The sequence below is a fragment of the Antennarius striatus genome, chromosome 16 (genome assembly GCF_040054535.1).
Source record: "Antennarius striatus isolate MH-2024 chromosome 16, ASM4005453v1, whole genome shotgun sequence".
Taxonomy (NCBI): domain Eukaryota; kingdom Metazoa; phylum Chordata; class Actinopteri; order Lophiiformes; family Antennariidae; genus Antennarius; species Antennarius striatus.
In genome coordinates, this window is record NC_090791.1 from 6226653 (window position 1) to 6254566 (window position 27914).

At 43.3% G+C, this 27914-nt stretch overlaps 3 protein-coding genes across 11 annotated transcripts in view; 1 reads left to right on the plus strand and 2 right to left on the minus strand.

The window, feature by feature from the left end:
- The window catches only part of LOC137609735 (microtubule-associated serine/threonine-protein kinase 1-like), a 36397-nt gene extending 31248 nt beyond the window's left edge, over nt 1-5149 (plus strand). The window contains exons 24-27 of the mRNA XM_068336978.1: nt 364-486; nt 600-733; nt 831-1018; nt 1803-5149. Of these exons, the coding sequence (XP_068193079.1) occupies nt 364-486; nt 600-733; nt 831-1018; nt 1803-3379 (2022 nt within the window). The 3' untranslated portion in view covers nt 3380-5149. The remainder of the gene's footprint in view (nt 1-363; nt 487-599; nt 734-830; nt 1019-1802) is intronic.
- Nucleotides 5150-6950: 1801 nt separating this feature from the next.
- smarca4a (SWI/SNF related, matrix associated, actin dependent regulator of chromatin, subfamily a, member 4a) lies at nt 6951-20741 on the minus strand. 5 transcript variants are annotated; one of them, XM_068336211.1, is made up of 34 exons: nt 20633-20741; nt 18427-18690; nt 17190-17322; nt 15956-16414; nt 15718-15816; nt 15368-15623; nt 15133-15259; nt 14852-15025; nt 14454-14627; nt 14156-14323; nt 14029-14079; nt 13790-13920; nt 13611-13677; nt 13402-13514; nt 12946-13093; nt 12681-12844; nt 12521-12587; nt 12295-12405; nt 11971-12213; nt 11755-11868; nt 11523-11630; nt 11329-11415; nt 11146-11192; nt 10869-11035; nt 10579-10742; nt 10228-10455; nt 9709-9786; nt 9407-9625; nt 9042-9304; nt 8801-8906; nt 8603-8704; nt 8383-8515; nt 8162-8301; nt 6951-7623 (listed from the first exon to the last, which is right to left on the minus strand). In XM_068336211.1, exons 2-34 carry the CDS (start codon nt 18646-18648, stop codon nt 7591-7593), a joined length of 4896 nt encoding a protein of 1631 aa, XP_068192312.1. In that variant the 5' UTR covers nt 18649-18690; nt 20633-20741; the 3' UTR covers nt 6951-7590. The 5 variants fall into 5 exon arrangements, 4 of the variants coding, with proteins under 4 accessions (XP_068192312.1, XP_068192311.1, XP_068192310.1 ...); XM_068336210.1 differs by having other exon boundaries at nt 8801-8909; XM_068336209.1 differs by having other exon boundaries at nt 10189-10455.
- A 330-nt stretch (nt 20742-21071) lies between these two features.
- On the minus strand, nt 21072-26758 carry LOC137609505 (cysteine protease atg4da-like). 5 transcript variants are annotated; one of them, XM_068336566.1, is made up of 11 exons: nt 26631-26758; nt 25559-25798; nt 25363-25446; nt 25101-25274; nt 24272-24557; nt 24122-24186; nt 23132-23259; nt 22875-22953; nt 22710-22786; nt 22417-22536; nt 21072-22285 (listed from the first exon to the last, which is right to left on the minus strand). In XM_068336566.1, exons 2-11 carry the CDS (start codon nt 25749-25751, stop codon nt 22115-22117), a joined length of 1377 nt encoding a protein of 458 aa, XP_068192667.1. In that variant the 5' UTR covers nt 25752-25798; nt 26631-26758; the 3' UTR covers nt 21072-22114. The 5 variants fall into 5 exon arrangements, with proteins under 5 accessions (XP_068192667.1, XP_068192672.1, XP_068192671.1 ...); XM_068336571.1 differs by having other exon boundaries at nt 25559-25729; nt 26638-26739; XM_068336570.1 differs by having other exon boundaries at nt 25559-25729; nt 26631-26722.
- Nucleotides 26759-27914: the final 1156 nt, after the last annotated feature.

Here is a 27914-nt window from a genome sequence, read left to right on the forward strand (position 1 = left end):
TTTTTAGAAAAAGGTCCTTTTGCAGTGAGAATGAAAAAATCATCATCTGAAAATTGTATCAACTCTTCCTCGGTCTAAGATCGACTTAAAAAAACAAACCAAATTGTCAACATAACATTCAATGACAAAAGAAGTGGAACAAATTTGGAATCCTGTGGAACAACCATGAAATACGCGTGAAACATGATCATCAATTGGTCTCAAACTATGAGCATCATCCATTATAACAAATATCATGCTTTGGTGTTTCTCCCGGTGTTAACAGTGTGTTTGTTTCTGTCCTATGAGCCTCCATTAGAGCTCAAACATGCAAAAAACTAGGGGTTTTTGTATAATATAAATCTGTTTGATTTCTAATCTCAGCATGTGGAGGATGGAGGTCCAGCCCAGGATGCTGGACTCAACGCTGGTGATCTCATCACTCATGTAAACGGGGAGTCAGTTCACGGTCTGGTCCACACTGAGGTAGTGGAACTCATCCTGAAGGTGAGGAATCAGTCTGACCTAATGGATACATAAGGTTTTTATTTTCCTTCTGCTGTAAGTTGGTTGAGCTCCAATTTTCTGATTTATATCTATATAATGTTTCAAATCTACAGAGCGGAAACAAAGTGACAGTCACAACGACTCCGTTTGAGAACACCTCTATAAAAGTTGGTCCTGCCCGCAAGTCCAGCTACAAATCCAAGATGGCAAGGCGCAGCAAGAGGACAGGAGCCAAGGAGGGACAAGAGTGTGTTTCTACCAGATAAATGCGTTTCAATAGCATCTCATCATAAACGTTTTGCATGCTTTTTTTAACCTCACCACATAACTTTTTGTCTTTTCAGTAAGAAGCGCAGCTCTCTGTTCAGGAAAATCACCAAACAGTCCAACCTGCTCCACACCAGCCGTAGTCTCTCCTCCTTAAATCGCTCCCTTTCGTCTGGAGACAGCCTCCCAGGCTCCCCCACTCACAGCCTCTCTGCTCGATCCCCCACCCAGAGTTACCGCTCAGCTCTCGAATCCCCTTACCTGGGTTAGTATGGAAAACCTCACCTGGTTGGACAGTCTGAAACAATCCCTTTTCAAGGAAAATATATTCTGAGATCAAGAAGCAGACATGTGGGAATGCTGAATTTAAATTCGCATGTTGAATGAAGAGACACTGAAATGTTCTGTGTGGAGTTTCCGACCACTGATGCTACTGTTGGACAGTGTTCTTTGTTTTAATGTGCTGATGATTGGTAAAGACTTTCGGGTTGTACCTGGCGCGGTGATTACAGTTTCTTGTCAACAAAGGGCCAACAAATGTAGCTAAGTACCTGCAAGCATGTAAATAAATAATGGACGTACATAATACATGAGTTAAAAAAAAAAATCACATACTGACTCTGCACATTTCTAATGAGTATAGAAAGCACTCAACGCATTTTTCAATCTCGATGATATACGTGGATATTGAGAAGAAAAAAAAAATGTCAATAGACATTTAATGTAGAACTTATGAACTCCACTGTGAAACACACCACAGCGAATAGCATTACTGCTGGGTGTGGTCAGGTGAAGTCAGAAAAGTGCTGGCTTATATTGTCATCTGTTGATCTACCATGGATTACATCACTACGGCTTGTTGAGAAGTAAGACACAAGGTGTTGAGCTTCATTCATTGTGATTGGTTGCATGGTTTCAGTATAAGAGACAAAAAAAGCAAAGCAGATGCTGTCAGCAGTTTCATTGGTTCAGTTCCCGATGGAACGGAAATTAATCAACAGCACGTTTTAATCATAAAGTTTCAAATGAATTCCGTTTTCTCCCCTCAGGCACCTCCTCCCAGGGCAGCTCCCCAGCATCCAGTACCCCCAACTCCCCAGCAGCCTCTCACCACATGAGGCCCAGCTCCCTTCACGGCTTGTCCCCCAAACTCCACCGTCAGTACCGTTCGGCCCGCTGCAAGTCTGCTGGCAACATCCCTTTATCCCCATTGGCTCACACCCCCTCCCCGACCACCTCATCCCCGCCCCCCCTCACCGGCCACACGGTCGGGAGCTCCAACACCACACAGATGTTTCCCGCCAAGCTGCACTCCTCGCCTCCTGTTGCCCGCCCCCGTCCCAAAAGCGCAGAGCCGCCCAGGTCGCCCCTGCTGCAGCGGGTGCAGTCAGCTGAAAAGCTGGGAACGCCAGTGCTGCCTTCCTCATCTTCATCATCGTCGTCGCCTTCCCCTCTGACGGGTGGGGTGTCATTACGCAAGCATAGCCTGGAGGTGGCGCACGGTGATTACAGGAGAGAGTCTTTCCACTGTGAGCACAGCCTACAGAGTCTGCTGGAGATGGAAGGAGAGAATGGTCCTGCTCCACCGTCTCCATCATCATCATCCTCTCCTTCCCCACCAATGGGAGGGGAAATTGGAAGCCTGAAACCTGTTAGGAGGCTGGGAAGGCAGGAGTCTCCTCTTAGCCGTGACACACTGGTGACAGGAAGAGAGAAAGATGCCCAAACCACAGGATCCGAGTCCACTGGGTCGCTAATTCATAGTGTGGCTAGCGATGCTGAGTCCAAGACCAATGTTGTTGGGCTAAAGAAAGACATAAGTGTTGCTGCAGCCGAGACCAAGTCTAGTCCAGCCCTGTTTTCATCCACTACAGAGGCTAAGGGCCCCGGGGACAAACCTCACAAACCTGAGGCAACAGTCTCCAAGAGTAGAGTCAGTGACAAAACCTCAACATCCATCTCATCAAAGGGCCTCCAGCAACAAGACAGCAAACAACAGGGTGCACAGGCAAACAGTGGACCTGTAACCAAAGCTCAGGAGAAGTCCGAAGAGAAAGTCAAAGGTACTGCCAGCATCGAAAAAAACAACACGCAGAAAGTTCCATCGGCTGAGCAAACCAAAGCTCGTAAAGGTACGGAGATGGGCGAGAAAGGAGGCATGACTGGGAGTGAGAAAGCAACAGAGACAGCCAGAGTCAAAGGACCCGCACCCCCTGTTCCCACCCAGGCTCAAGGCCGCACTGCAGCTCATGTACCAGCCGCTGCAAGAACCAAAGCGGAGAAGGGTTCTAACAGTTACCGCATAGGCAAGAATGACCGGCCCCACCTAGAGGTCCTGGAAGAGAATCCCACGTCACCGTCCTCCAACGCAGCCTCGCCTTGCTCCAACAAATCTCGCCCTATGTCTCCAGGGGATAAGACTAGTTTTGTCACCCAGCTGACAAGTGTGGCCAAAACAGTGCTGAAAGGGGCTTCACAAGAGGGAGGCAGCCGAGGAACCACAGCAGGAAAACCGGAGTCTTCGTTTGGGGCCGGACGTCGGGGGGTGCAGACGGCCACCTCAGTAAACGTCTGCACGGTCCAAACGGATAAAGGCAACAGCCGGACCAGCAAACATCACTCGTGATCGGAAGGGTTGGGACAGAGACAGACTCTTCCATGTAATGCCTTTTGCTGTAGCATCAAACCAACATATCATGAATTAACTTTGGAGGCGAGGCGTGAAGGCCTGAAGAAATAACACCAAATAGATATCACATGACCTGTCTGCATTTTACGGCGCAAACAAAGATGTGCACTCATAGTATCATAGCGTAGGTCTCTGTGTACTGTCTGTTCATTGCAATGCGATGTATATAGGAAAAAAAGTCTTACTGCATGTCTGAAACTACATGGCAAAGGAGAGAGTATAAAAAAAAACAATGAAGCAGACATGAAGGTAGTGATCACTGTGAACAAAACTTTCAAACCAACTGTTACTGGTTAACCGTGTAAATAGACAGGACTTAGTTATAAATGGGCATTACTCACATTTCATTGTTTAGCTCAGCTCAAACTGCATTCCCTTAGAGTTCAGTTACTTAGACAGTTCAGGGTTGTATCATGTAGTCACAAACACAACAAATGTACCAGAAACTGGACCAAGTGACCAAAATGCTTGCAGTGATGGAGTCAGAAGGTGGATCAGCTGGTTCGCCTCAGCTCTGCATAAGGGCTGAATCAAGTGGAATTTAAGAGGTTGATAAGAACGAACTTGCACAGGGACACTATGCAATGTGCTAATAATGTTTTTTTAGTGTCCCCCAGTTAATAAGTTTACATGCGCTCCAGACAAGAAGAGAAGACAGAGGACAGGGTTGCAATAAGATGAGCAGACACACTGTGTTTTAAATGTTGTCTCCATTGGTCAAAGTGACATGTGCATTGGTATAGTTCAGTCTGTTGGGTGAATAATGTAGTATTGAGTGTGCTTAGGAGTGTAAAAAGAACCATTAGGATGATATGGCTTAGAAGAGATTAGGCTATAAATGTTGATTCACTCATTCTTTTGCCATTTATACAAACATTCATTGTCCATTGTTATGTGTAAAAAAAAAAAAGTGCCAGTCTTTTTTTTTTTGTAGGGGCGATGCTATATTTATTGGTTTACGTTTAAATGTATGATGATATGCAAATCATTTGTGCCCGGTTGCACAAAGCTGAGCACCCTCGTCCGTGATAAGGTAGGTGACTTTACACAGTTCCAGGAGTAGATATGTTGAGAGCATAGTTGTGGTGAGGTCTTGTTCGTTGTGAGACAGACAAAACTGTTTTTGATGGTTTTGGAACCCCAGGCTCAGAGCTGTCTTAGACTGCCCCCTTGTGGATGACCCCGCATCAGACCAAAGGGTCTCCAGAGAAGGACGTACAGTTCGGCCTGTGGATGCTTCTAGTTCATGAATTGTTGTTATGCCACTTAATTATTTTGTGGATTAACACATTCAGATCCATTTCAGATGAATTTTGCAGTGTGTGTTCAAAAAAGTCTTTATGTTATCCACAAAGGTGCATTGGTCATGATGCAAGATGGTTTGCACTTTATTTTGTGTCAAATATTTTTATTTACTTGTTATACATTTTTATTGATTTTATATATTGATTTTCTGTGTTACTACTGAAATTAGTTGTTTAGAAAGTTTTACATTTAGACTGAAGATCCTAACAAATGTGTGGGGCTCATTCCACAAATCAGAAGTTGTGCTATTGCAGTCATGTCCATCTTTACCCAAGTGTTTGACTTTAAAAAAAATCTATCTCAACTATCTCCATCAATCACTGACCTTTACGTCGCAACATATTTACTTGCCACCTGTTGTCAAAAAGCAATGCAAAAAAGTGTAAAGAAATAAAAATGCTGAGAAAGTCCTAGTTTTGCCTGACTTGCTTTTAGATTAAAACAGGAAACGTTCAAAAATGCCAGAATGGTAACGAAGGCTCAAGCTCATTGGTCCATTGTTGACCAATCACTGCAGCCGGCGGCTGGTAAATACAGGAAGTAATTAATTTATAAACACTCGAACACCAGAGGCCTCCTCCAGGGAAATTTAATTAATAATAACATGTTGGACCTAAAGTAATAATTGAAAGTAGTGAACGTTCAATTCAAATCCGAACGTTCACTACCAGTGACGTGTATAGACGTCAGTGGTGTGTGTGTGTGTGTGTGTGTGTGTGGGGGGGGGGGGTAGGCAGTCTGGAGGAGCTTGTCAGTGGAAATCAGTGGCTTTAGTGTAATGACGGCTGGTCCCGGTAGGTGGCAGCACCGACGGGATGAGCAGGTGAGCGCAGCACAGCAGGAAGTTGTTTAAACGAGAGGAAGAAGACGTCTACTCAGAGGAATCCGGAGAATTTGCGGCAGTTTACGATTCAGTTTACGGCAGTTCACGATTACAGCACAGGTAACAGGAGGTCTCTGAACTGGTCCAAGAAGTTTGTGGCGCACCTCTTTCAGGTGTGCATGTGTAACGCGTATGTCCTGGACAGAGAGGGAAACCGACAGTTAGGCAGGCACAGGCTGGAACACCTGATGCCCACCAGCAAGAAGTCCAGACCAGCGAGGAGGTGTCGGGTCTGGCTGTTCCCTTACACACAGGTGAGTGTTTTACAGCTTATCATACCAAACTGGATTACTCAAATTAGGAGCTTAAAAAAAAACACACACATGCCTGTTAATAATTCAGAATGTACCTGTAAGTAGTCTCATGTTTTGATGAAGAAAAAAGTATTTATTTAAATTGTTTACATGTTTATATTTGTGAATAAATTATTGTTTTGCTATTAAAAGCCTTCTTTTCAGTGTTTTTGTTGTGTCATAGATGTAAACAACTGTTCAGGTGTTGGCGGTAAAAATTTTGGCATCAGTCACTTTTGCTCGACACGCCTCTTTCAGCATGTTGAACAGATATAAATGCAAACAAAAAAAAACAAACAAGATAAATACACACTCGTAGAGGAGAACATTGCTCAAAGGAGCTCGTCAGTCTCAGTGACAGCAGTCTTCTCTGGAGGAGCTCCTCTGGGAGCAGGTGGTGTGCAGATGGTGGCTGGCCTTACCCAGGATTCCTGACTTTGGACATGGTCCTCCTCTCCAGAAACGTCTCCACTGAGTCCAAGTTCTGATCGATCACAGAACCAGCCCTCCAGATGAGTCTGTTACGGCGTTCCGTGTCCCTTTTATCTGTATTCATTTGTTCCCTCATTTCTTGTGTCTTGTGTTGACATGAGAGAGCAAATGTTCTATGGAATTTCCTTTGGGATAAATAATCTGCCCATCCTGTCGTCCATTAAACAGTTTTGAGAGTTCTGTCACTTACAGGAGTGGATTCCAGCGACTCGTAGTTGAATTTACTGTAGAATAATAATCCAGATGATTCCTTTGAACCTAATCATGCAAGATTTTGCACAACAGTGGTACTGGTTCAAAAACATTCAGTTCTGCGGCATTAAATTTCAAGCAAAACTAGTGTAATAGTTCAGATTAACATGTTTGGAACTGGACTGAAACTGGTTGAGGGGGGGAAGATGTGACTTCATCCTGCAGGGTTGTGGAGGAATGTCCAAGAACTGGCTGTGACTGACTGGAAACAGTCGTAGGTGAAGTTTTCACACACACAGAACATCACTTCACTGAAGTTAAGACAAAGACAAGCGGCTACTGGTCAATCATGAGATGCCTTTATTGTACGTTTTGGAATCCAGTGACACTGACACGAGAAAATAGTCCTATCCCTTCCCCCTCCTCCCCTTTGACATATACTACTGAGGGGGGGTTGGGGGTTGCAGGGTGGGATGTACCGTGATCCCGCTTGTAGTCTTAAATTAAACATAGAGATAATAGTGAAGACACATCCAGGTGCATTTCCACAGACACGCACGACATGCATTCGAAAACCGACCCGAGGGAACACAGCGACTCCCGTACGCCCCTCCTCAAAGTAAAAGACGAAAAAATTAATACCACTTTAAAAAAACAAACAGCTGTCTTTATGGCCCACGATCAGTCTATAATTCAGGCTCTGTCAGATTTCCATTTACAGGGGAAAACAAAAAGACACTACTATTCATCATGGGAAGAATGGTTTAAATATGGAGGAGGATGGTTCATAACTTTTAGTTTTTTTAATTGTTTATTAATTAATGGTATACTTTAATGAGAATACAATTGTCTCACTAAAAATCAGCTCATCTAGGTAAAACTAGGCCTTTCCACCGGCCGGCTCCCTGCTGTATCTACGTAAAATATATAATGTCCAGCCGAGGGGCTCAGCGGGCCGTCGGTCCAGTCAGGAGTGATTCGCTTCAGTCCTCCTCGCTGCCGCTGGCCGAACGCTCCTGGAACACACACACATATTTATTGTCAAACAGAAGCAGATGGAATAGTTTTTAAAAGCTGTCAGAGTAATAGATGTCTAACCAGGTGCAGATAGTTCACTGTCATAGGTAGAAAGAAGAGTAGATCAACCATTTTTGGTTAACCATTTCTTTTCTTTCTTGCTTCATGAAATTTTTTTGGATATTTTTAAGATTTTCATGTGAACCTGACCTAGGGGAAAAAAACAAGTGTCCTAACCTGACCAGATCCATAATGACTTAATGATGTTGAAACTTTTTTTTTTTTAATCTGACCAAACATTATGAATTTAGAACATTTACAGTATTCTTTCAACCTGGTTTTATTGGTGCATTCATTTGATAGTGGAATATTCTGCAATTTTAGCTTCCAATGAGAACAAACTGGAAGAACAAATCTGAAACTAAAGAACACCGCTGTCAGAGAAATAACAGAACATCTGTTTCACGGTTAGAAACTTATTAAATCAATTCTATCACTATTCGCCTGTAGTGGGATGTCGTTCACTTGTTTCCTCACCTCTTCCTGCTCCTCTTCGCTGTCGTCGTCGCTTACCACCGGTTTAGCACGGGCTCCGCGGCCCCGTCGTCGCTGTCCTTTTCCTCCTCGCTCCCCCTTTTCTTTGCGGCTCAGCTTAATCTTCACCTTCACTGAACGAGCTGTGGGAAATCAGACACCATGTTTAAAATTCTCCTCGATCCGATCGAGAAAACGTAAATTCCTGCCGTTCTGACACTCACATTCAGACTCTGAGCCTTCGTCGAGCTCCTCGTCTTCTTCCTCGCTTTCCTCTCCTTCACTTTCGTCCTCCTTCTCGATCTTCTGTCTCACGCTGGTAAAGACAGACTGGAGCACGATGGAGTCCTCATAGATCTGGAAGGTTTACAGAAAAACACTCGTCACCCTCCTCTTTATCAGAGCCACTGACAACATTTTGTGTGCAGATCTGCCGTCACCCACCAGAGACCCCTCCAGGTTGAACGTCTGAGCGTTCTGACACAGCAGCATCACGTCCTTCTCCAGGTCATTCAGGCTGCGGTACTTATGGCTCCGGATTCTCTCCTGAAGACAACGAAGGAGGTCAGAGGTCAAACACGGTAAACAGTCAGAGGGAAAGGCATCTCATGATGAAGAGCTGGTGTCCCTCTTCATCCTCACCTTGATCTTCCTAAAGTCCACTGGTTTGCGGATGAGTTCGTAGTACTCTGGTAACTCCTTGCGAGACGGAAGCTGGATGAAAACTTCACTCAGCTGTCTGCCATTGCTGCTGCGACAAACAAGCACCAAGTGTCGACGCTGCTTTAAAATCATTTCATGATCAATAATGAGCCTTTTTTTCCTCACAATATACACAGTTCCTGACGGCTTCTCATCAAGTGTTGTTGAAAAAAGTTCTCACCCATCCTTATACTTGATGACGGCATCAACGATCTTTTTCATCTTCTTGGTGAGGGAGAGCGGGTTGGGGGAGAGTTTCTCAGCAGGTGGGCGGCCACGTTTTTTAGCCTTCTTCACCTCCTCATCTTTGTCCCGCCCTCGGCCACAGCTGGAACTCGGCGTGGACGGGCCACCGTCGTGGTCACGGTCTCTCTTGCGTTTCCTGGTGGTCTTTTTGTGACGCACTTCCTCTTCGATGTCTTCCAGGTTCCCCTCCTCGATGGCCTGCGGTGATGAGAGCACATTGAGCTCAATCAGATTTTTACTCATTTTCACATTGATTCTTTTTCATCTCCTGAGATGTAAAGACACGTCACGACATCCCACCTTCAACCATTGTTTCTCAGTGAGAGAGTCGCTGTAGTCCACTTCTTTACGCTGGCGGGATCCTCTGCCAAACATCTTCTCCTCCTCCTCTTCGCAGGTTAGCCGCTCGACCTCTGCATCGTCTTTCAAAATCCAGCTGGGCATGTCATCCTCCTCCATCAGACGAGGTTTTCTCTTGGGGTTGCGGGCCTCCTCGCGACGTCGGTCTAGGTCCATTCGCTGGAGTAATTGAAGAAAGAAGCAACGGGTTTAGTGGCGTCAGATTCTAAAATAACATGACTTATATTGGACATGAGCCGAACCATGAACTGTTCAAACTCCTCTTCACTTCTGGCAATCATCTGATTGACAGTCTCATCATCTGGTACTTCATCTTCCTCCTGCAGACAAAGGAGACTCAGTGAGCAACACGAGGCTAATGACAAACCACTCTGGCACCTCAGAAATTAAGTAAGCTAAATATCAATTTGACGATTACAAATTACACTGAAACTGCATTTAAACATTGAAAAGTTTTTAAAAAGTAGAAAAAAGGAGGAATAAAGAGATCAAGAGTGTCTGCAAGCTTGAATAGATAACGTATATTTACCACCACATGCAAGTCAAGGTGTTAATACTGTACATGAGGAGAAAAAAATTTAATTCTGGACTGATTAAATTTCTAATCATGAGAAAAAAGAATAAGGAAGAAAAAAAAGGAGAGGATAAAGAGGTGGGGCAGCGCACAGGTGGATGTGGGTGGGTGGGCGTTTGATGTGGGAACAGGTTCAGATCACACCCACCCACGCCCCCCTAGTGCGGCAGCCTCCTCGAGCCCCGACCTCGTCTTGCTCCTCGTGCTCCAGAATGGCCTGTAAGAAGGCCCGGCGCTCACAGCCTGAAGACTTCTGGTCAAACATGCCGGCCTGGATGACCTTCTGGTCCACGTTCAGTTTGTACTTGGCCGCCGCCAGGATTTTCTCCTCCACGCTGTTGACGGTGCAGAGGCGGAGCACGCGCACCTCGTTCTGCTGGCCGATGCGGTGCGCCCTGTCCTGGGCCTGCAGGTCCTGTGGGAGTTCCAGCATGTTTAGCTGCTGTGGTGGTGTGTGATATGGAAACTGGCAACACTTTTAAGTTGTCACATCCTAACTGATAGCCCGTTTGATGCTGACACATATCTACAGGTGTACCTGATGAGGGTTCCAGTCGCTGTCAAAGATGATGACTGTGTCAGCGGACTGCAAGTTGAGGCCCAGGCCTCCGGCTCTGGTGCTGAGCAGGAACACGAAGTACTCAGAGGCTGGGTCGTTGAACGTCTTTAGCAGCATGCCGCGGTCCTCTGCCTTGGTGGTCCCTGAAAAGGTAGAAGACAACTGAATCTAAACTGTTCCAGTGACAGTAAACACACCACAAATACACTTCATAGTGCATTCTCATAAGAGGGTTTATGACTATGCGGGTGTGTTAGCAGGTGTCTCACCATCTAAACGCAGGTACTTGAAGTTACGGTAGGCGAAGTAGTCCTCCATGATGGTCATGAGTGTCGTCATTTGACAGAAGAGCAGCACTTTGTGATTGGTGGCCCTCAGCTTAGGCAAGATGCGATCCAGCAGCTCAAACTTCCCAGAGGAGCGGTAAAGGTCAGGGCTGGACGAGCAGCAGGATCACAAGCAGAAATGAGAAGTGATGCAAAACACTGGACATCCACACAAAAGATAACCCGCCACATAACACCTGGAGTTTCAAACTTCACATACCCGCTCACGATTCCACCGGAATATCCAAGATGTTCAGAGAAAGACTCCTGCGAAAATAAACAGCAACAAAAAAAAACAATAAATGGTTTCATTTGATTTAGAAATATAATTTTACGCTTCTTCAAACTAACTGGCAAAATATTCAACTGTAGACACATTCAATGGGGAGCTTGTCATGGTTACCTCGATGTGCTGGAACATGTAGGGGTGGTTGCAAATCTTCCTCAGTTGCATGATAGTGTTCATCAGGGTCTTTGTGCCACCTTTACCCTGAACAGCGGAGAGAAAAACACGTTTAAAGTCCAACTTATTCCCAGGATTTGAAATCATCAGTCATGATTCCAAGATAAGAACTCACTGATTCATGATTTTCTTACCTTCTTGTCTTTCTCTGAGCCGTCTGTGAGCAGGACACCCTTGGCCTGCATGTGTCTGTATAAAACCCTCTGTAGAGCAGACATGTCGCACTTTATCACATACTCCACCTGTAATAACAAGGGAAAGGAGACAGAAAATTACAGTAACTATTTTGTTCAATAACATAATCAACGAGAGAACGAGACACAAGAAGTCAACAGGCGAGGGAAACAGCTCTGGATAGGAGCTGACCTTCTCCGGCAGCTGTGCTTCCACTTCTTTTTTGAGTCGGCGCAGCAGGAAAGGCCTGAGAACCTTGTGTAAACGTCGAATGATGAGTATGGTCTCTTCTTCATTCAGATCAACCTGTACGGAAAACAAGAATGGAGGCAATAAATCTCTGATCGGAATGAAAACGTATGTCATGTGTAGTTTGTGTCATGTGGAGGTCTATGAACGATACCACACCTTCTCTCCGGTCATGGCGAACGGAGCGTTGAACCACTGCTCGAATGTGCTGCAGCTCTTGAAAATCGTGGGCAGGAGGAAGTTGAGCAGCGCCCAAAGCTCGGGCAGCTTGTTCTGCAGCGGCGTGCCCGTGAGCAGCACGCGGCGTGGGGCCAAGTAGTGTGTGTTCAAAACCTGGGTGAGCTTACAGTGGTGGTTCTTCATACGATGGCCTTCATCCACAATCATGTACTTCCAACGAATCTGTGGGAGGAAACACGCCACTGAGAACCTGACGTATGGATATGTACAGCATTTTGTCTGCGCGACCTGAAAGTTTCTTACCTTTGCTAGTACTTGTTTGTCCTTAATAATGTATTCGTACGTGGTCAGCAGCACGTTGAACTTGCCGCTGCGCAGGATGGGAACAAAAGCACGGCGAGCAGCTGGAGACCCCTGAAAATCAACAGACCATCCTTCAGTGTTTGTTCAACAACATGTCTGCGTACACGAGTGTTTGAATGTATATTTGGCCTGTGGTTTTACTAAACTGTGAGTAACGTCAGCTGACCTTGTAGGAGACTTTCACCACGGATGGAGCCCACTTATCAAACTCATAGACCCAGTTTGATAGAGTTCTGTTAACAAAAGAAACAAACATTTACAGACTGCAACACATGAAAGTAAGTTAAGAACTACATCTTGGTATTAAAACACTGATTGAGGCTTACGATAGTGGCACAATGATGAGGAAGGGTCCGTTGAGGCGCTTGTACTCCATGAGGTAAGTGATGAGGGCGATGGTCTGGATGGTCTTCCCCAGACCCATCTCATCAGCCAGGATGCCGTTCAAGTTGTTGTTGTAAAGAGAAACGAGCCACTCCAGACCTTTAATCTGAAGACAAACCAAACAGCGGACACTTCAAGTTTTCCCAGGAACAGGTTTCCTCACATGTTGCAGTGTGGGAATCTGTAATGGATATCACAGCTGTGTACCTGGTATTGCTTGAGCTGCCCGTTAACCAGCAGTGTGGACTGTTTGTCCACTTTCTCAGTGACGGCGTGAGCTACGGCGTAGTAGGACTGCAGGCCTCGGTTGAAAGACGCATTGCTGTACTCATCGTCCACATCCTGCTTGGCGTGTCTGGTAGAACAGAGGAGGGGGCAAATTAGATCTGGAACTATAATATACAGATAAAACACAAAGTATTGCATGTAACTTTCATCATCACCACCGGTGGGGTTACATTTTCACCCGTCTGTCTGATTGCCAGCAAGAGATCACAGACACTTTGTGGCAGGAAGAAACATGTACAAAAGAACAACCTGTGGAATTTTGATGCCAATCTGGAATAAGGGTGCAGCTCCGGGAATCATACACTTTTCCTACATTTCCCTCCAACTGCGCAAAACTACCATTGGCTAAAAAGAACGTCAGTTTTGCTGCCTTACTCAATGATGTGCATGACATCCACTTCGGACACGTCTTCGCTGTCCGGGTCAGGGATCTTCTTCTTCTCCTCTGCTGGTGCTGAAGAAGGCTGAGGCTGCTCCTCTTCCTCTTCCTGTCAAGTAAAAAAAAAATAAAAAGAGAAAAAGGTCAGAAAACAGTTTGACAGAATAATGAAACAACTTTTTCTTATAATGTAGACCCTACGTACCTCCTCCTCTTCCTCCTCATCGTCTGAACCACTGTCCTCGCTGTCTGACCGTGGCGCTACTTCATACCTGCAAACATCCACAGTGTTTTGGTGACGGCTATAAACATTTATTCCCTATTCCACAAGAGCAGTTATTAAATTCAACATTTTGGACGTCATTAGGTCGCCTTGACACTGACCCTGGGTTCATTTCCAGCCAGGCTTCTAGCTGGCCGGCCTTCGGAGCCTCGACGCCAGTCAGGATCTTTCCACTGTCCACGTGGATGACCTTCACTGGCAGGTCACTCATCTGACTGGTCTCATCTAAAGGCTGGAGGTGAGAGGAGATCAAGGCCGTCAGGAAGATGTCATGGATATCGACCAACTGCATTTCAAGACGGCATCTTATCCAAGCCGATAAGGTCGTCTTAAAACTCACCTCTCCATCAGGACCCAGAGCGGTAGCACCACCTTCCACAGCCTCCGGCTTCTTAACACATAGAAGGGACTCGTAAGTCTCTGTACAAATGTTATTTAGAGCAGATTCTAGCCTTATTAACACTTACCTTCTTTTTCTTCTTCTTTTTCTTCTCTTTGAGAGCTTGCACAGCTTTGTGAGCTCGGACCAGCTCAGTGAGGTTTGCCACGTACTCATCGGTCTGCTGTAAGAGGTAGGCCAGACGCTTGTCTTTCTTTTGGTCGATGAGTTTACGGTAACCTTCTTCATCTTCAGCCTAAAACAAGATTCACAAAGATGTTAGATGATTTTGCTGAAAGAATAACAATGATCCTGCCAAATACAATTGGTTTCTTCAATATCTTTCTGAAAATAGGAGGAAATGCAGACTAAAATGAATGTCTCACCATTAGCCTCCGCATTCTCTCTTTCTCAATGCGCTCATTTTCCTTCTTCTGCTCACGCTCGGTGTTGGCGTGATAAGTAGCTACAGCTTTGGTGGCCTTCTGGATTTTTGCTGTGATGGAACGGTGATACTCCTTAAAGTCCTTGGCATGCTGCAGGATGCTGTTGAGGTATTCCTGTCAGCACAAAAAGCCATCAAAGTTGTTAACAACTGGAAAAAATAAGAATGGAATTCATCTCTTTAACCTGGTTTTCTGTTAGAAAAAGTTATTGTTCTATTTGTTCATTAGAGTCCAAACCACATTTAAAAATGGCACTGCCAACAGCAAGAGGGTTTTACCGCACACAATCACAAGATTTCTTTCACTCTGCTGTGAAACCCGTGCATCCTCCGCCATACCTGGTGTTTCTGGCGGCGTTTGCGCTCCTGTTCGATCTTCTGCTGTTTCTCCAGCTTTTCTGTGATGCGAGCCTCACGGAGGGATTGACGTTTGCTGCGCTTGTAGGCTTTGGCGTTGAGGGCTGTTTCCAAAGCGGTGTCGCGGCGCATGCAAACCACCACCTCCTGACGCAGCTGTGGGCACCACAGAGTTAACATGTTAACCACAGACTACTCCGCAGAAGGAAACCGTGATCGCAGTTCAAATAAAGACTGGGTCCATGAGAAGAGGTCACGTATACCTGTCTCTGGAAGTTAAGCAGCCTCAGAGCTTTGAGCTCAATGGTGGCTTTGGTGCGGAGGTCACCCGCTAGAGAGCCTGGCAGGTTCTCCAGCTCCTGGATACGATGAGCGATACGAGCCTGGAGCCTGAGGTATTCAAACTACGTATTAGTATAATTCTAGTTTTTAACCTCGTAAGAAAAGACACACTTTGAAAAATAAAATTTTTTGACATTACTCCCTGGCCCGTCTCACCTGTACTCCCTCTCCTGGAGGATCTCTACAGGGTCCAGCCCACGAGGTTTTTGGATTGGGGTGATTCTGTTCTGCTTCTGGTGAAGCATCATGGGAGGGGGCAATGCGGGCTGTCCAGGGGACTGCGTCTGAGGGGGCATGACTGGGGAAGCAGCAGGGGGGACAGCGGGAGGAGCTGGGGAGGGCCTGCCAGTGGGCTGAGGTGGAATCAGTTTTTGAGGTGGGTTGGATGGGGCAGCAGCGTTTACCATTGGTCCTAGAACAGAAGAGTCGGAGCCGGGCACTTTTAATCTATGCACACATGAAGACATGCGGTCCTGAATGAGGCCAGGTCTCAAGACTCTGTTTACCTTCAGGCCATGATTTGGGGGGTCCATTGGTGGGCTGGCCTTGCATACCTGGGGGAACTCCTGCATGTCCAGGAGGCACCATATTGGGACCCACCATGCCTAAAAACAAGAAAAATGTATTTTTCAGGGAAGAACAAACGAGACATGTTTGTGTTCAGCCACTAGGAGTCGCTGTAGAGCATCATAGCCTGATGCAATTCATCAAATTAACTCAGTAAAACTTCCTGACTCAACTCACCATGTGGTCTGTTGTAGTTGGCTTGAGCTGGACCTGGACCTGACCCAGGCCCACCTCCAGGTCCTGCAGTGGGTGGCATGTTAGGCATTGGCTGCTGCTGCATGCCTGGCATGGTCCTCTTCCCCTGCACAGCCACCTGCAGGTGTTCTGGTAAAGGCTGACTGCGCGCCAGCATCTTATACGCCATAATCTGAGCCCTGAGTTGATGCAGCTGATTCTGGCTGAAAGGTGTGGGTCCGCCTGCACCACCCGGTCCGCCTCCAGCACTACTGGGCCCACCTGGACCTTGGGGACCACCGCGGTTAGGCTGGCCCATTCCCTGGTTGGGGTCCCCACTGCCCTCCATAGGTCCAGCCCCGGGGCCAGAAGGACCTCCGGGCATCATCGGCCCGGAGGGAGGTCCGTTGGCCGGGACGGGACTAGGTGCATGTTCAGAGCCTCCCAGTGGAGAGGGGTAACCTGGTGGAAAATAAAACAGATGCATGATGGGTATAGCCAAAAAAGAACAAACAACAAAAATAATAATAATAATAATAATAATAATAGTAATGAGGCAAGGTGCTTTACGAGATGACACACTGACCATGAAAAAGGTTTAGAAGTTTATTGTCTCATACAGTCATACACAGTACAATGGTGTGAAATGTGTTCCCTACATTTAAACCCATCTCTGACTGTCCTGTTCTAGAGTAAATTGGCCCGTAGACAACAACTGATTTCTATAAAAATATCAACTGTAAGATGGAAACACTCCAAAATGTTTTAATATCAACATTTGAAACTATAAATTTAAATACCGTCAAGAAAACTCCAACAGAACAAAACACTCTGCACCTTTAATCTCACTGTTTACCAGGCAGTACTGCACACACACACTGCTGTCTCTTCATATCTTTGCTTACTGACTAGTGACTGTGTGCTTTTCCAGCTGCCTTTGTTGCTTTCTGAAGCGCGAAGCCCGTGAGCTCTACCCCTCCCACCTCCTACCGCTGCCTCCTCATGCTGTCAAACCAGCAGCAGCACAAGCACAAAAACCGGCTGGATGGGTTCAGACACACACTCAGCCTGTATGTCTGCTTGACTCAGTCATTTGCTCTTCCTTTGTGGAACCTTTCAGAGTCAAACAAGAAGCTGCTCGGGTCTGATTTCTCTTCCAGTGTTGACTGGAACAGAAGGGAAATGTTTCATCTCCCTTAAACTAACAACACCGATACATGATTCACAAAGCTGTTACCTTGGGAATGTTGGTCCATTGGGCTTGGAGGGGGTCCCATCCCACTGTGTGCTCCTGGTCTCATGCCCATGCCCTTCATCTGGCTGTAACGGGGGTCGTCAGGCATTCCCTTCTCATGCATGGCTTCCATGGGCTGAAAAACAGATTACGACTAAGTTTGATGCAAGCCTGAAGTTTTTTTTCTCAATTGTGCCAAAGCTATAAATAAACTATGAATGGTGATGTCTATGAAGGTTCTCATTCATCCAAGTCATGGTTATTCTAGGACATTCAAATAAATCAACTGGATTTGTAGGAAGTTTCTTGAAGAAGTTGGTGCTGCCTCCGCGTCAGAAGATGAGACACCAGCCATCACCAGAACTGGAGAAACCTCTTAGATGAGAAGTGAAAAGTCTTCAAGGAAATCCCTACAGGTCCAGTGGTTTGATTTAAACACCTCTGGATATGAAATGTGATGCTGAGATTAATCAATGAAAGGCAACAGAATAATGACAAAATGTTGGGAGTCACAGATGAAAATATAAACAAGGCAGTAAGAGACTGCAACATCCCACGACACCTCTGAATGAAAAATTTTACAAAAAAGACCCACGATCCAACATGTAACTGGTGCATTCTATTTGTCATGAAGTTTCATGAGGTTTAAAAAGGTATAAAAGTGAAAATGTGACCTTTACCTAGTTTTTCAAGGTCAAGGTTGTGATCCAATTTTCATTCCCTTACCTGCCTGAATGTAATGCCTTTTGCTTTGTCTTCCTATCTTATCCAGTTCCTGAGATATGTGTAAAAATATCTCAGGATAGAAAATATCTCAGACTGTAGATCAAAGCACCAGCTTTGATATAGATCAAACCATAGCTCAAAGCTAGAGCTTTGAGCTATGGTCTTACTCACACTGGCCTTCTCCCTCATAGTCTATCTTATCCGGTTCCTGAGTGTACAAAAGTTGAAATTTGATCATGACCTACTTCTCAAGGTCAAGATCGTCATCTCATTTTCATCCCCTTTGCCGCCCGAGTAATGTGCTTTTTGTTTCATCTTTCTATCTGCAATGGGTGTGAAGATATTTGGTGCACTAACGGACAGATGGACCAACACACAAACACTGACAATTACGATAGATCACAGCTTTGCGGGATGTAACCAGTACTGAATTAATTTAACGTATTTTCAGCATAAAGGAATTTCAATATGAGGAATCAATGATGGAAAAAGAAAGAATAAAGCTGCTTCATACTTTGTGCATTTGATGCATGTTGTCCTGAGGATATCCTGAGGGTCCCTGTGAAGGGTGGGGGTGTCCAGACCCAGGAGGTCCTGGGCTTGGCCCCATCATGCTGTGGGCAGATCCTGGAGACGGGCCTGGGCTCGGGCCCATCATACCACCTGGAGACGGACCTGGGCCTGGGGAGGGTCCAGGTCGAGGTGTCCCTCCCATTGGGGGGTCGGGGGTGGACATCTCTCAGGGGAAACTGGGAATGTGTGGAAGCAGCAAGTACCCCTGAGGAGAAACAGAATCAGAACCCATCAGTGACCAGGCAGCATCCCCACCGATGTGCACATGTTCATGTCCAGATTATAGAGTCGCTCATCACCCATCAATCAAGCTGGATTATTATTATTTAGAGGTTAGGATGATGATTTTTATTTCTTCTATAGCACAAATTTGCCTGGCAGCATTTCTCAGATCTAGATTTTTGCTCTGGATTTGTTTTAAGCTACACACAGGATGTGAAATGTATGTGAAACCAACTTAGGGGATAGTTTGAGGAAAACACAATGTCTTTAATTAAATGTGTTCAAGAAGTAAGAAGAAACTTAATAGATTATTTTTGATGAACGAATGACAGGTGATTACCGTACATCAAAATGATTTCAAGCGTTCAAACTGAGCACAATATGAAAAGTCAAGTGTGTAAGAGCATTGCAGTTTTGAACATGTTCAGACTGTAGCACTTAATCTTTATTTACTAAAGAGTAACTGGGCCTGTAAACAAGGAGAGAACAACGGACCGGTCATCAAATAAAAAAAACGAAAGCTTAAGATGCAGCTGATTTTAAATGTTTGTCTGTGACACCAGAAACAGATTCTGTCTGAAAATCAAGAAAAGTTGTTTATATCAAGATTAAATGATGTGAATAAAAAAAGGGGGGAGATTTAAATTCACAATTACATTCTCCAATTCTCTAGACAGTGAATAATATTACTGTTCAAATGCAAATTAATTCAAGAAAATATAAGACAGTAAAAATTATCAACAACTCATCTGCTTTCAATAACCTCTGGATCATTATTTTTTAATTTCTTTTTTTAATTTTTTGCAGGTACACTGTGCATGTAAAAAGATGATTACCAGTATCTTAATTCTGATGTCTTCACAAATCTGTCTGGTGCTTCTTCTCTCTACGTGTGACCTACAAACAACACCTGATCAGGGATAAACTCATCCCCACAAAAATTACCTTTATAAGACGTTGGATAAATTATCCATTTAACATATGTCCAATCGAAAAGAGGGGGGAAAAAAATACCAACTCTGATACTAAACATGACTTTTTTTTTTTTTTTTTTTTTTTTAACAATAAAATGTATACCTTTAAGTTTGAAATAGAATTCACCTGCAGCACTTCAAAGTAGATATTTAAATGATCACTTCAAAGATTCGGACTACAATAAAAAAAAACAACAAACTTTTTGATTCCTATTAGGAAAGATAAACTCTTGAATTGATGTTTACTAAAAGCGACTGACGAAAACATCTTAACCTAAACCCCATTCCTGTTCCAGCTGTTAGAATGTTTACATGCACCGGAAAATAACAGTTATTTTAGCTAGCATTACTAGCATGGCTAACGTTAGTCAGGCCTAGCAGGGTTTAAAAGTTACAGTAACACCATGTCCTTTGGCAAAGTGTGCACACATAACTTTAATTTCATGTTTTAAATAATGTACTGAAATTAGGTTTATCTTACTTACACTTAAATGATGGTAAAGCTACAAAAAAAACAACACACAAGCTTTTAAGAAGCCGAACACAACAAATAAGCCGACTGCTGACGATGCCTAGCATGCTAGCGAGCTAACAGAGCTAGCCTAGCCGGCCACGCTCTCCCAGGATAATTCGGCTCGAAAACGAGCCGTTTTTAGAGACGTTTGTCCGGATGCGGCGACATGTTAAAGGTTAGAGCATCCCTGCTCGCCGGAGCTGATTGATCCAACGCGCCTCCCGTACCCTGGCTCGGTGCTCCGCTCTGAGCACATTTCCAAAAACATTTTCATTCATTGCACACTGTCGCGCCACACACAGCAGCGGTGCTGTAATGTCGGTGTTTCTCCTCTACAGGAAAAAAAACACCTAACAAAGGCATAAATGTCCCCAAATCAGCATGAAACACAAGGAAAAAACACGCTTGATCTCACAATGAACATATAAAAGACTTACACAAACGGCGAAAGCTGATGTTTGAATCCCCAGCGGTTACAGCGTCTCTCGGTTTTCCTCCTAGCCAGAAACAAAGAGCGACCTGCCCAGTTGGTTTTTTCCTTCTCTCCCCCTCCCCTCTCGGTAGATCGTATCGCAGCGACCGGCCTGTGCGCGTTTACAGCGCCCCCTACCGACGCGTCGGTCGCTTCTCGCATGCCCAGAAGGCCATCTGCCGTGAGAGGAGCCGGCGTGGGGGATGGTAGCGTGGGTTTGGTGAAAGAGACGGCAGGAGAAGAGCTTCACTGCGGCGATTCCAAGGAGAAAATACTCAAATTAAATGATAAATGCAAGGAATTTAATGTACCAAGCTCGTGTAATGTTGTGAAAGAGATACAGAAAGACGATTAACAATGTTTTTCTCATTATGTAACAAATCAAATATACAGTATATGTAGATTGGTAGTGCTTTTCAGGGTGGGGTCCAGGGACCTCCTGGGGCTCAAGAAGAGGTCACCGTTTTCAACATTGGTACATTGGTGTTGGGTTATGTTTTTCAATTAGAAATAACGTGCAAATTAAATTACATTATCAACACATTGACAACTCACATTACACAACACAAAATAGGATGTGGATCCAGATCTAAAATATTCAACTATAAATTTGAAGGGAGTGACTATGAACTTAGTAACAGTATGGCGACAGGATTATAAGGTTATTCTTCCAAATTGTGTATTTTCCTCCTGAAACATACAAATTCTTACAGCATACATGCATCTATATTTTACCTTAGCAAAATAACTTCAAGGGGATTATTAATGTACCTTTCTTCTTCTTTTTGCAAACTTAACCTTCTCTGATTGTTGTCAAGCTCATCTTAAGATACACGACAGTGTGTAAAATTAAAAACAAGTTTGTTTTTTCTCAATCTGTTTATTACAATAAAAGAAAAATAATCCAGTTCATAAATATTTGTGGCAACATTGGTGTTTTTCAACTGGATCTGGCCTTTTTAGTAGTTTTCTCTCTGGTGGTTCTTAGATGGGAGTCACGTTTCTATGAATCCAATTTTCTAATCCACCGAAAAAAGACAGCACATCCTGTCACATGCAGTGAAACAGTGTCGGATTGTGTATCTCAGAGAAAGCTTGCCTTAAAAGTCTTCACTATCATTATTATTTTTACTATTATTATCGAATAGGTTACATAAAAGATCTCATGGATTTCATGGATAAACATAAATGTCAAAACACAAGGCATCCTTCATATATCAAAGTCCTTTGGTTGAATATTAAACATTTTAAATTTAAAACAATAAATTAAAAAGGCATATACCAGCAATAAAAAATACAGTAGTGTTTTTCAGCTTGTTACATAATTTGAGAAAACCCGTCCTTCAATCACACTGCTCGTTAATGACAGTTCTTGCACTCAGTAGTAGTAACATAATTAAATTTTCATATTTTAGTGTGATCACTGATGATAGATTTGTTTTTCAGTTCATAATAAAACAAACTCCTCCAAGCTATTTGAGGTGCTGACTCTCCTCCGCCCCGTCTTCCTCTGGATATATGTGATGTTGTTCATGGGTGTGCTGCTTTCCTCATCCTTTTGGCTTGTCCCCTCTATGAATATGAACATGAGGTATGTCTCTGCTGATGTGGAGAGAGCCTATGGGACATGAGGGGACATCATGTTCAGTTCATGAATCAGTCACATCAGGAGGGAGGCAAATCGTTTATCGTCCAGAAGCTAAATAGCATATCAGGATGGTAAATGCTTGCTGACTTTCAGTCACATACCTCATGAACAACCGTGCACAGAGTTTCAAAGTCCTTTTGGCCTTTGGCATAGAAACCTATGGAACAGCTGGGGTCCATGCGAGTGAAAGGCATTTTCCTGGGATATTTACAGTGAAACGACTGCATGCAGTGTGGAAGCAAAACAAATGAGTACCAAATATAATCATCCACATAGTTTAATAATTCATTCTTGCGAGTGTAAACCTGAGCAGCTGGTTGACATGACTATGAAAGGCTATCACAGGAAAAAAGAAAAACAGACGGCAAAACAGAGAAAAAGTACTTCCTCTTACCTCCAAGGGAAAGTTCTCCTTTGTCATATCTACTGTAGGCTGACAGTAGTGAGGGTCCAAGTACAGCAGATGATCATCTTTAGTATAGCAGGGCAAGAGGAAGTCAAATAAGCAGAAGTATAGCCAGCTGAGCACAATGATTATGATGTAGACTGTATGACATACCCTGGAAACCGATGAAATACAAAGAGTGCTTCGGTTTGCCTCCAATAATTCCAACGCAGCATTGTAATGACAGGAGTCTCTATTGAGAGAAGAAAAGCTCTCTACTTTGAACTATTTTGGTCCCTTTACAATGTGGACTTCTATTTTCAGACCACTGACACATTGTACACCAAGTGGTTCTCACACTTTGAAATACCACAAAAACTCAATTTCGACTCCATAAAATAGTGATTTTGAACAATGCATTGTCTGGGTACTTTGACACATGTGATGTAGGAAGGATTGAGCTCTTGTCCCCCAAGTCGCACAGGAACCAAGATGATGACTGACTTCCAGGACAGAGGGGGAGGACGCTCACACAACTTCTTCACATCGTCCAGATAAACTGAAATCACAGAAAAAAGGGGACAAGTCGGTTTTCTCACAACAACCTCCTCCAGAACCTCCAATGTCAAAGAGGACTTTTGTTTTCTAAAATATCCACACAATGTTTTGCATCACTTAGCAATAATTTGCATATCTGGTTTGTGTTCCTAAAGGAAAAGGCAATCCAATATTAAGAAATTATTATTAATTTAAATAGAGTAGACAAAACAAACAAGCTTGCAACACTCAGGATCCTAAACATGCACATCATTGTTAAAAAAAAATGCATTTAAGTCGTCTCTTTACTTACATTATCGGCAAAATAAAATAAAAAAATATCAAGAGGAACTTGATAAGAGATGAGTGAATGTAATTTTGTGAAAAAGAAAATATTAAACTGTTGTTCAGTTATGACCAAAAATCCCACTCACAAAATGAGCCCAAAGTCATCCTGTAACATGGAGAAGAAGAAAAATATTGGCAGTAAAAATTCCTTAATATAGCCACTTCTATAAAGCTTCCTGAGTGTAGAAAGTGTTATCCAAACATTAATCATATATTGCCAAGTCCAACATGTAAAAATGAAGAAAAGAAAAATTAGAAAATAAACAATAAAAGTCTGTAAGTAGGAAAAGGCACCACCAATTTTTTGGTCGGAAAAAAAAAAAGGTCTGGTGAATGATGATGAAAACTTGACAGCCAGATGGACTAAATCCAGTCTTTGTCTTAAGTTAGCTACACTTCAATCGGGAGGGTATAAAAAAATAACAAAGATAAAATATAAATATGGTAAATACAAACTCATAGGTGATACCAATAACCCACAATCTCTATTGATGCAGAGAAATGTCTACAAAGCATAAAGCACTGAAATCACTCACTGGTGCAGTCTTGTGCAACATACACGACCAGATTAGGAAGGATCGCTGATGCCGCCACTGCTTTCCTGAAACAAAATGAAACGTGCATTACGACGTAACATCTTGTTGGTTAGGAAAACTAAACCAGTTGGTCGTAACTTCAGGTCTCACCGGAGGATGTGTGCTGCAATAGCAGGTCCGTACCAGTCCCCTGCCTTCTTCCCTGAGCTTTTCCCCAACTCAACCAGTTTATGTATCCCAAAAGGAGCACCAGGATGATCTGCAAACCACGATACCACTCTTCTATGTACAGCCTCCGTGGATCTGTCAAGGCAGGAATCCAAGCTCAGTCTTCGTCCTTTCTTTGAAGGTCCATTCTCAGGACCATCTGTGGCATGAATGATCAGCGGGTCCAAGTCATCTCTGACTGCATGGTGGCTCACATGCCAAGTCCAATCTCAAAGTAATACGAAGACAAAGTGGTGTGAGTGTTGTGTCATGGTTCCGAGATGATACATCAGATATATTGCTCATGGATCTACAACCTCCAACATTTTTTTATACATTTGGGGCTTACAAAGCAACAATGTACGAGTTAAAAAACGAAAACTCACATCTATAGTTAACAAAAATATTTAAAAAATTAAGACCAGCACTTGATTTTTCATAAAATTGAAATCAATATATCTCATAAAGATAGAACTTAATATAAACCATAAAAAATAATTTGCAGAAACAGGTGCACAACCAAACTGCAATGGCTTAAAGACTTATACACACCAGTTTTCGTAAAATTAAAAATCTATTCTGATGCTGCAACATGCATTGATAATTCAGTGAGACAGCAGCTTAATTTAACAACAAAGGAGGAAAACATGACACCAGACAAACAAGTCCTAAATTTGTCTATCCGACCAGAGACCAGCATTTATTATCACCGGATATGGTAAAAATGCAGTTTTCTGAATCTATGAATTTATTTAAATAAATATCTTGTCACCTGGAGGCATCAGGTGCAAGAACAGGCTTTTTGCTAGCAGCATCTGCCCCGTGCGTAGAATACAACCCCAGCCACTGTCAGAGGTCAGAGAGCTGCCTTCCAGCTGAGGGAAACCCCGTCTGTATGTCAACCATAGCAGAGACACAAAAGAGCGACGGAAAGCCTCTCTCTTCTCTGAAACAGATTCAACAGTTGAATACTGTAACTAATGCCATGTGGCTTTAAAATGACATGAAAGAAATCATTTCAAGAGGTCTGGCACCTTGATCCTTGAGCTCATGGGATTGCCCCAAGATGATCACGGGAGAGTTCTTACTAAATTTGGATTTCTGCTTCAAAGTCCAGCCTGAAACATTTAAGAGAAGACAGGATAATCTATCAAAACAAGGAGATATGTTCCTATTCTACAGTAAAAATGTAAAACAGTGACTAAGTCACTAAGCCATGGTAAAACAAACCATATTTGACACTGTTCCACACTGAAACCAACTTGGACTTGATTCGGCCTCTGTCCTCTGCCTCCACGACTTCCCTGCTCTCATCCAGGAGCTGAGGCCCAGCAGATTCATGAGAGAGAAAGAGCCAATCATCCATTTGGACATCTGGAGGGTGTTGGACTTGACAGTGTGCTGAAGAGGTAGTAGGATTCATAATTGATCACCGAAAGGTGGTCAAAAATGGCTTATGTCCATAGCAGCCTCGAAAGAGTGATATAAAACAAAATAATACAACATTACAAACAGTTGAAACAGAATTCATTTGATTATTTTATCTGTAAAATAGCACCTCAGAGGAGCTAAATTATCTGAAACTCCCCATTACTCCATTAGAGCTGAGGTAGCCTCTGAACTGTCCTCAGTCCAGCTGCTTCCATTCATTACCAAGATTTGGATAACTGAGCATCTGCTTTACAAAGTACAGTCTTGGCCTGGAGCTAATGGTTTTCTATTAACAGCATTGAAAATGAAAATCTTTGAATGACATTAAGAAAGGAAACCACGTGACTGCACCTTGTGAGGCAAGGAATTTCAGATATGTCCTTTTATTTGATGTAGGAGGTCTGATAGATTATTACAACCAACAGCAGCCAAACAATAATACCCATGGAATACATTTATTTAGCTTCCATTACTGGGTGTAAATCACAAAATTGAATTAAAATTAACCAATGACGATCTTTTAATCGGTATATTAATTATAAAGATGAACAACATGCAATGCTGCTAAAACAGAAGACAAAATCCCCGCTTTCATTTATGAAATCAATGAAAGACTAAGTAATAAAGTCACTTAATTAATGCTTTTTGATCTAAGATACTATGTTATCTTAAAATCTATTGCAAATCTATAATGTCGTGTTACTCAAACGGTTGTGTCTTGTAAAACCATGAATTGTGGATTTAACGACCAGAACTATGAGGAACTACAAATAACTAAACCTCTAACTACGTTTAAAGGGAATTATGCGTCTCATTTCTAAACACAGCAGTCAAGGGACAGTTTATAAAATGACAAATGCACGATATTCACCTTTTACCTTCACTCGAACGTCATCAGCGTGTCGTCATTAATTCAATTTACCCGAGGGAGGCCTTCTGTTTCGTCGTTGATTCTTCAAGAAGTTGCAGCGCAATGAAATTAATGACTTCCTGTTTATACTGACCACGTGTTGCGACTGCTGTGATTGGTCAGTGAGTGGACCAATGAGCATCAGCCTTCGTTGTTCTTCCAATTCATCGTCTTGTACAAATTTAATCTAAGAAAAGTCAGGCGGGGCTAAAACTGTCTCGGCATTTTTATTTATTTACATTTTTGGTATACATTTTTAACAACTGATTTTCTGATTTTCTATATCTTTATAGTTTTACAATTTCTACAATTTTTTAAAATATATTTATCTGCTCATTGCACATACCTTTTTATACTATACATTTCTGTTTACTATGTTGTGTATTTTAGTGTTACTGTTGGTTTTCCGTGTATTGAGTCTGGTTTTTGCTCTTTGCACTCTGCATTTCTTTTTTTGTCCATAAATTCTGTCTTTATACCAATACTGCTTTATGTGCTTTTAATTGCCCCATGGGCACAAATAAAGTTTTTTGAATTGAACTGAATTAAATTGAACAGTGACAAGTAAATTTGTTGAGATCAGAGGGGGTTTGGAAAATATTTGACACAAAATAAAGCGCAAACTGTCTTGACCAATACACCTTTGTGGATAGTATAAACATTTTTTGAACACTCTGCAAATACTGCAAAACTCATCTGTCTATCTGCAAAATAGTGAAGTGTCATAACAGCAATGCATGAACTGGAAACATCCTAGAGGCCGAACTGTACGTCGTTTTCCGGAGACCTTTTGTCTGATGCGGGGTCATCCACAGGGGGGCAGTCTAAGACAGCTCTGAGCCTATTGTTCCAAAACCATCAAGATCAGTTTTGTCTGTCTCAAAACAAGCAAGACCTCACCACAACGACGCCTTCAACATATCTACTTCTGGAACTGTGTAAAGTCAGCTACTTTATCACGGACGAGGGCGCTCAGCTTTGTGGAACCGGGCACAGTTGAATTGCATATCATCATACATTTAAACGTAAACCAATAAAGATCCCATTTGTTTACCTTATTGCAACCTTATTGTAATCTTATTGGTTTGGGACACATAGAAAACTGTTTTTGTTTGCACATTGTAGTGTCCCTGTGTACAGTTAGCTCACAGCATAATGAGGCCAGCCTAGGATCACCATAAGGTCTGATTCATTTCACTACCTATATATCATGTTCTCCTTTGTCTTGTTTCACCAGAACTGCAA